The sequence below is a fragment of the Euleptes europaea genome, chromosome 3, assembly GCF_029931775.1.
Source record: "Euleptes europaea isolate rEulEur1 chromosome 3, rEulEur1.hap1, whole genome shotgun sequence".
NCBI lineage: Eukaryota > Metazoa > Chordata > Lepidosauria > Squamata > Sphaerodactylidae > Euleptes > Euleptes europaea.
Genome location: NC_079314.1, coordinates 12,406,951 through 12,415,390, shown reverse-complemented (window position 1 = coordinate 12,415,390; position 8,440 = coordinate 12,406,951). Strand labels below are relative to the sequence as shown.

Below are 8,440 nucleotides of genomic sequence, written 5' to 3'. Positions count from 1 at the left end.
CAATGCTAGTTAGGATCATGGAGATCTAGAAGGACATTGTGCTTGCCTCTTCTGATGGGGTTCAACTGACTCTTGTTGACCCAGTTAAAAGTCATGGGGATATACTGGATCCAACATCTGCTGGAGAAGAACAATTAAAACATGGGTTAGGAAGGAGAGATGATTGAGGGAATGCCAAACGAAACAAAAAAAGTCTTCACTTGCTGGTGAAAGATGGCAACAGAGGGGGACAGAGGACAATCCCTGGGGAGATAGTTCCAGAGCTCTGGGGCCATGACTGAGAAGGTCCTCTCCTGGGATGCCACCTGCCTGATCTCAGAAGAGGGCATCTGAAGCAGGGCCTCTGAAGATAACCGTAGTGGTCTGGCAGGGTCATTAGGCGGTCCTTCAGGTATGTTGGTCCCAAAACATATAGGGATTGAAGATCATAACAAGCAAATGCATCTGATAAGGGCCTTTTTTTCCTACTCATGGTGGAAGGCCGAAAGTAAATTGATTTTCCCACAGGAGAATGCCAAGAATATTATGTAGCAGCCAAAGTTAACAATCACAATATTTGTGTTTATTTTTCAGATCAACTGAATCATCAGAAAGAGCCATGGGTGGGAAAAACTCAACTCAACAAGGATGTAACATTTTTGAAAAAAACACACTTGACATTGCTGTCACAGGGCTATCGGGTGCTGGTAAATCATCCTTTGTCAACTCCCTGAGAGGGCTGTCAGACTTTGATGAGGAGGCAGCCAAAACTGACGTGATCGAAGGAACAATAGAACCAGTGGGTTATCCTCTCCCTGCCTTTCCACATGTAACAATATGGGACCTACCAGGAATTGGGACACCTAGGTTTAAAGCTGAGGAATATCTAGAAAAGGTAAATTACAGCCAGTATGATTTCTTCATCATCGTGGCTTCTAATCGCTTCACCATCTCTGACATCCAGCTATCCCATGCAGTTCAGAAAATGGAGAAGCGGTTCTACTACGTACGCTCCAAAATGGATGTCAGTATTAAAAATGAAAAAATGAAACCGGACTTCATTGAGGAAGCAACCCTTCAAAAAATCAGGAAATATTGCCTTGATAATTTGGTGCAGGCTGGTCTTTCTTCTCCGGAGATTTTCCTCATCTCCAATTGGTATCCAGATAAGTACGATTTCCCCCACCTGCAAAGGACCTTAGAGAACGAAATGGAAGACTTTGAGAGACGTGCCTCAGCAGCAGAAAAGGAGAATCATGAGAAGTATGTTGCGTTTAACTAAGGCCAATAATATTTTATTTGCTGTCCTGTATTTTGGTGAACAATCCAATCTAGTTTGCCTATCTTTTCCCATCCCAGGATGGGTTTCTATGACCTCCCCATTGGTGATGCTCTGGTAGGGTTGCCAGGTCCCTCTTTGCCACCGGCAGGAGGTTTTTTTGGGTGGAGCCTGAGGAGGGGGAGGGACTTCAATGCCATAAAGTCCAATTGCCAAAGTGGCCATTGTCTCCAGGTGAGCTGATCTCTATCGGCTGGTGATCAGTAGTAATAGCAGGAGATCTCCAGCTAGTATCTGGTGGTTAGCAACCCTATGTTCTGCAGACCATGTCTGTCTCCTGATACCAGATGGTCCAACCCTTGCCCCAAGTGCAGAGGAGCAATGAGTCGTGTTGCTCATCCCTTAACTGTATGTCTTAACTGTATTCTCTGAAAAGTTGAGGATCACCACCATGCTTGCATGGATAAGATCTGGGGTATGTGTGTGCATTAGGTCTTGGGACCAAAGAGTTTCTTGGGTTTTAGAGTTCCTAATCTTGGTTGAAAAAAGGGATCCATCATGGTCGTTTTGTGAAGTTGTCCTTTGCTGGTGACACTTGAACCCTAGTCAGAAAGGGTGCATGGCAGAAGAGGAGAGTAAGCCAGCCCATGAGGGGTTGGGTCAATGACATGATTTTGGTGCATGAGAAAATTGTAACCTTGACCTGGATGGCCCAGGCAAGCCTGATCTCATCAGATCTTGGAAGCTAAGCAGGGTCGGCCCTGGTTAGTGCTTAGATGGGAGACCAGTGAGGCAATGGCAAACCACCTCTGTTCATCTCTTACTTTGAAAACCCTAAGCGGTCAACATAAGTTGGCTGCAACTTGAGAGCACATTTCACCACCAACAGGAGAGATCTCCAGGGATGCAAAATCATACAATTTACAAAAAAAAAAAAAAAAAAAAATTGATTTTTTATTCTGCTCTTCTTCTTCCTTGGAGGTCAGTCCAGTTTTTCCATTATCCCCACAACAACTCTCCAATAGTGTTGAGGATGCTAGAGAATAATCAACCCAGGCTCATCAAATAGGCTTTACGGTTGAATGAGGATCTCAACTGAGGTCTTCCCAGTCCAGAACTGGAACTGCTGCTGTGCTGCCTGCAGCCCTGTTTCCTGTCCATCATAATCACAATGAGGTAGGGTGATGGATCAGAAGAAGTGCTGGGGTTGCCAATCTCTAGGTGGGGCCTGGAGTTCTCCCAGAATTACAGCTGATTTCCAGACTACAGAGATCAGTTCTGCTTAGGGTTGCCAGGTCCCTTTTCACTACCGGTGGGAGGTTTTTGGGGTGGAGCCTGAGGAGGGCAGGGTTTGTGGAGGGGAGGGACTTCAATGCCATAGAATCCAGGGGAACTGATCTCTGTTGCCTGGAGATCAGTTGTAATAGCAGGAGATCTCCAGATAGTACCTGGAGGTTGGCTGCTTTGGAGGATAGACTTTGTGGCATTATACCCTGCTGAATTCTATCCCCTCTCCAAACTTTTCACAGGCTCTAGCACCAAATCTCCAGGAATTTACCAACCCAGAGTTAGCAACCCCAGGAAGAGTATCTGCTTTGCATTCAGAGAAGGTCCCAGGCTCAAACCCTGGCCTCTCCAGTTAAAAGGATAAGGTAGTGGTTGATGTGAAAGAGCTCCATCTGAGACTCCAGAGCCACTGCCAGTCAGAGTAGACAATACTGACCTTAATGGACTCAGCAGGAGACAGCTTCCTGTGTTCATACATGTATTGAATAATTGTAGTCAATTGCAGAGCTTTGGATCCTTCTTAGGTTGCAAAATCCATTGTGGTAAATTAGAATGACTTGGATTGAAAACTTGGTCTAATGTTGTCTTTCACAAACTCCGTCAGTCCCCATTTATCAAAAAGAATCCCTACTTTCTGGACTATGTGTCTAGGGTTGCCAACCTCCAGGTGGTACTGGAGATCTCCCACTATTACAGTTGCTCTCCAGATTACCAAGATCAGTTTCCCTGGAGAAAATGGCTGCTTTCGTGGGTGGACTCTCTGACATTATACCCTGCTAAGGTCCCTCCTCTCCTCTAACTAAGGTCCCTCCCCTCCTCCCTCTCCCCAGACTCCACCCTAAAAATCTCCAGGTATTTCCCAACCCAGAGCTGGCAACCCTATCTTTATTTGTTAAACCACCAGTCATAGAATTCCAACATTACATACCATTATCCTCTTTTAAGCAGCCAGGATGGATAACTTGGAATGGGCCTCTCTATTGCCTCTGGATAGCATTGCAGGGGTAGGGTAGAATTGCAGAAAAACAGGGGCTTTTGCTTACAATTAATTTTCTATCTATGCAAAAAAGAAAAAAGATCAGTGTCATCCTTTTTTGTCAGCATTATCATGAAAAAGGTTAACAATAAAAAAGATCTTTGTTGTTGTGCCATAGATCTATCAAAATTATTTTTGTTCTGAAGGGCACCTTGTGGCGGTCTTGAACAGTTCAAGACCCGTTGATCTGGTGACTATTCCTTCTGATGGCTGGATTGATTGCTTTTATAACTGACAATCGTCCTGTTTCTCTGCCCCTATTTGCTTTGCCATTACCTGTTCATGGGTTTTAAATGGTTGCATTATCTTACTAATTACTAAATCAATATGCATTTCTTTTATTTCTTAGATCAACTGAACTATCTCGAAGTACTGGAATTTACAGTTTCCTCTCAAAAGCAGCCTTAACATTTGACCTTGCGAAGCTGAGGGACATTGCAACACAAAAATGTCTTAAAGAGGTGATAGCTAAAATTCATCAAGAATCGGAAGCACTAGAGAATGCTGAGCTTAATATTGCAATCACGGGAGCTTCAGGTACTGGTAAATCATCCGTTGTCAATGCCCTTAGGGGCATGACTGATTATGAAGAAGATGCAGCCAAGTCAGGAGTAGTGGAAACAACTATGGATCCCAATGGTTATACTCATCCCTTATTTCCAAATGTAACTTTATGGGATCTACCAGGTATTGGGACACCAGAATTTAAACCAGAAGATTACCTAAACAAGGTAAATTTTAGCAAGTATGATTTCTTCATAATAGTTTCCTCAGAACGCTTCACTGTGAATGACACCATGCTGGCCCGAGAAATTCAGAAAAGGAAGAAAAAGTTTTACTATGTACGTTCCAAGATGGATATCAGTATAGCTTCTGAAGCTATGAAACCCGACTTTGATATGGACAAAACTGTCGAGGAGATAAGGACCTATTGCTGTGAGAATTTGAGAAGAGCAGGAGAGACTTCTCCAAGGGTTTTTCTCATCTCCAGGCGAGATTTGAGCTCGTACGATTTCCCAATCCTGCAAGAGGCCTTCGAAAATGACCTGGATGACCTCAAGAGACATGCTTTTATTGCATCTCTGCCAGTTTTCTCAAGAAAAATCCTAAAAAAGAAAAAGGCTGCTATGGAAGACCTTATATGGAAAGTAGCCACTGAAGCTTGTAGTATTGCAATGATTCCTAGCCCAGCACTCGCTCTTGTTTGTGATCTTTCTCTCTTGGTGGTAACAATGAAATCTTTCTGCAAGGTCTTTGGCTTGGATGAGGATTCCCTCCAAAGAGTTGCACAACTGGTTGGCAAAGATTACAATGTGTTGAAATCTGCTATCAAAAAATCTCCAGTGTCTAGCGAGATCACTCTAGAATTTGTAAATGGTCTCTTAGCCAAGTCATGGTTGTGTTCAACGGTGACGGTGACGCAAGAAGTCTTGGATTTTATACCTCTGTTGGGCTATCTGGCTGGTGGAGCTAGTTCTTTTATTACAACATACCACATGCTGAAATGCTTCCTGAGAGACCTGGTGCAAGATGCTGAGAACCTTCGGGCAAAAGCTGCTGAGCCTTGACCGTTATGATATCATCACACAAAGATCCAAGACACCAGTTTGGACAGTGACTCCCTGGCACAAAAAGTAGGCATTGTGCACCATCACTGGAGCATGAGAAAGGAAGGTAGGAATTTCTGCTTAGATGCTTTATTTTTTTTCCCTTACGGACATAGGAAGAGCTTGCTGGATCATACCAGTGGTCCATCTAGTTCAGCATCCTGTTTCACACAGCAGCCAATCAGTTGTCCTGGAGGGCCAACAAACAGGGCAAAGGAGCCTTCCCCCTGCCACTGTGTCCCAGCATTGGTATTCAGAGGTTTGCTCCCTTCAGATACCATGGCTGGTAGCCATTGATGGATTTCTTCTCCAGGACTTGGTCTAACTGATACGTGGACAGAAGAATATAATGGAACACCCTCATGTGAAATAAAGAACATTTCTATCTAGATGGTTCCAGAGGGAGGTTTTTTCAGGTGTGCCAGTTCAATGTATGCAGAAGCCACGGGAGGCTTGAAACATCCTCTGCCTGTCCATACCAGTCCAAACTCCATGCTAGCTGATAGCTCATTCTTATGATATTGTTTCCTTTCCTTTGCACATTAGACCTTAACCTGTGATCAGCCATAAATCATCTCTGGCTGGCAAATAATAAGAACATTTTATCTTTATTTTTTTTTGGCTGCAATTGTTTGCATTTTATTAATAAGCCTAACTTCTTGTGAAAGTAAATTGTGTGTTCTCATGTTTCTTATGGGGGGAGGAGGTGTTCTTCTTATACCTATGCCTCTCTACATTAATGCTTTAGTTCTCTCAGCCAAGAATTGTATGTAGGTCTTTTAGGGAAGTGGGTGATTAAAAACTGGAATGAGGCAGAGTGGCTTCTCAGGACTCTAGATGGATTTCCTCTCCCTATAATATAGTAATCTGAGTGAGAACATCTGTGTGAAGATGGACCGGGTGAGATCACTCTTTTACTCTGAGAACCTTATTCTGGTTCAGACCAGTCTGCATCATTTAGAGACTTCTCCCAAAAATCCATCTTGATTGGGAGTTGGGGGGTCATCTGACCTGGGTTCACTTTTCCATGTTGGATTATGCCTTACAGTAGCTAAGCTTCCTCTATACCTTGATTTCAGCATGCCACTCTGTTGCTTTGATGAACGTCTTTAGCTTTTAAGATCCTGCTTATCATGCAACAGCTTTGTAAGTATTATGTAGCCAGCTAGATTTATTGTTTTATTATTGCCACTTGCCTATTGACTATGTAACTGGTATTTTAATTTCTGTTTTGAACTTTTCTATCAATAAAGCTTTTTAATCTATTTGGTTTGCGTTCTCACTGGCCTAATCCAGAGCTATTCAATCTACCAGTACCAAGACAAGGTCTCTATCTTCATACATGTACCTGCAGGAAGAGGAAGAAAAACTTATCCTAGATGGACTTTGGCTGTTGCTGTAAGCTCTAGGCCTGCAGCAAACCCATAAACAGATTTCAGTAGACGGCAAATCCACGAAAGCAGTTTTATTGGTTAGAATCGACAGGTTTCAGAAGCCATATTCAAAAGGACACTAGTAAGGGGCAAAGGCAAGGTACATAGCATATATGGAAGAGCAAAAGGAGATTACTGGTAACCCAGGCAACCCCCCTCCCAGAGGCAGGAAGGAGTACTTGGCGATTCCCACAGTATGGGAATCTATGAAGACTAAACATGGCGCATAGACTGGCCTTGGACAGAATAGCACAACAGCACCTGGAAGCAGCACAATCGCACTAAATGGTTCCAGAGGGAGCCATTTTCAAATTTTTATTCATTTCTTCTGAAACCACCATGTTCAATTGGTGCTTGCAGGCAGATATTTGCATCAAAATGTCTTTCCTTTTATCTTCTTGTATTTCCTGATAAGTTGTTGTTCTAACTTTTGTAAAGTTAGAATTATTGGTCGATTGTAGTTGTGTTCTTTTCCATGCTATATGCTTCTGTATCATAAATCCTCTTAATACAGCCTTAAAAGCGTCCCATTCAAATTAATTTCAAAAAAAATCTTTAATAAGAGTATTTAATTCCTTCTGCAACCCCTCATCTTTCAGAAGTTTATCATTTAGTCTCCATCTAAATGCTTGTCTGTTTATCATTTAGTTTATCATTTAGTTTATCATTTATCATTTAGTCTCCATCTAAATGCTTGTCTGTTCCATTCAAAAACAACTGGATTATGATCAGAAAAAGTTCTTGGAATTATATGTATTTTATGTAATTGGGTAAAAATTGTTTTTCTTGCCCATATCATATCGATTCTGTTCTTCTCCAGCAGATGTTGGATCCAGTATATCCCCATGACTTTTAACTGGGTCAACAAGAGTCAGTTGAACCCCATCAGAAGAGGCAAGCACAATGTCCTTCTAGATCTCCACGATCCTAACTAGCATTGCTTCTGCCATGTCATGATTTAGTTTCAATTTGTTAACCCTTAGCCATTTAACCATAGCAGACAGGCAGTGGTTTAGGAATAGGATGAGGGTTGCCAACCTCCAGTTGAAGCCTGGAGAGCTACTGGAATTACAACAGCTCTCCAGACTACCCTTACCAAGGTTAGCTTCTCTAACTTTCAGGTCCCTCATTGCAAGTTGGTCTTTGAATGCATCTTCATGAGTATGTATCACATCAATTTGTTTTTCTTGACCTTCTAACTTTTTCTTAACTTCTTTTTGCTCTTCCATCATCTTTTTGACTGATGAATCCATTGTCTTCATATCTGCTTTCATTGTTGACATTTGAGTCTTGACATCTTTCATATCATCTGTAACAGTATCCAATTTTTGATTTATAGCTTGAGTAGATTGGCTAAGGGTAGTCATCACTGATGGTAGCTGTGCCATTTGGTTAGACATCTGTTCATATTGTTTAGTAAAAGCTTCAGATTGCTTGGCCAGCATGTCTTGCACCTTTTTTTCCATGGTTAAGTCTCTCAGTTTTTGAAATGCAGGGCTATGTAAAGAGCCTGAACGTGGACGGGATCCAGACATTTACATCAAGCTTCAAAATTTGATAACTTTTTGGCAGGAATCCGATAGGTGGATCTTGTAGAGTTCAATTTGCTGATCTGAATGCATATATTTTTGCCACGGAAATGTAATTGTAAGGCTTAAAAATCAATTTTTAAAAGTTAAAAAACCAGCGAGTTGAAGTGGCCACTCTAAGTCGGCAGAAACAGGAAATAAACAGGAAGTCACTTCAGCGCGGACCGTCTATCGCCTCATTTTGATGGTTAGTACCTGTAGGAAGGATTATGTTGTAACACGAGGGGGCG

The 8,440-nt window shown here is 42.3% G+C and overlaps 1 protein-coding gene across 1 annotated transcript; it reads left to right on the top strand.

Moving 5' to 3' along the window:
• The first annotated feature begins 598 nt into the window (after positions 1–598).
• Positions 599–5,160, top strand: LOC130474661 (interferon-inducible GTPase 1-like). The gene is made up of 2 exons (XM_056846352.1): positions 599–1,242; positions 3,931–5,160. The coding sequence occupies exons 1-2, from the start codon at positions 599–601 to the stop codon at positions 5,147–5,149; spliced, it is 1,863 nt and encodes a 620-aa protein (XP_056702330.1). The 3' UTR covers positions 5,150–5,160.
• Positions 5,161–8,440: the final 3,280 nt, after the last annotated feature.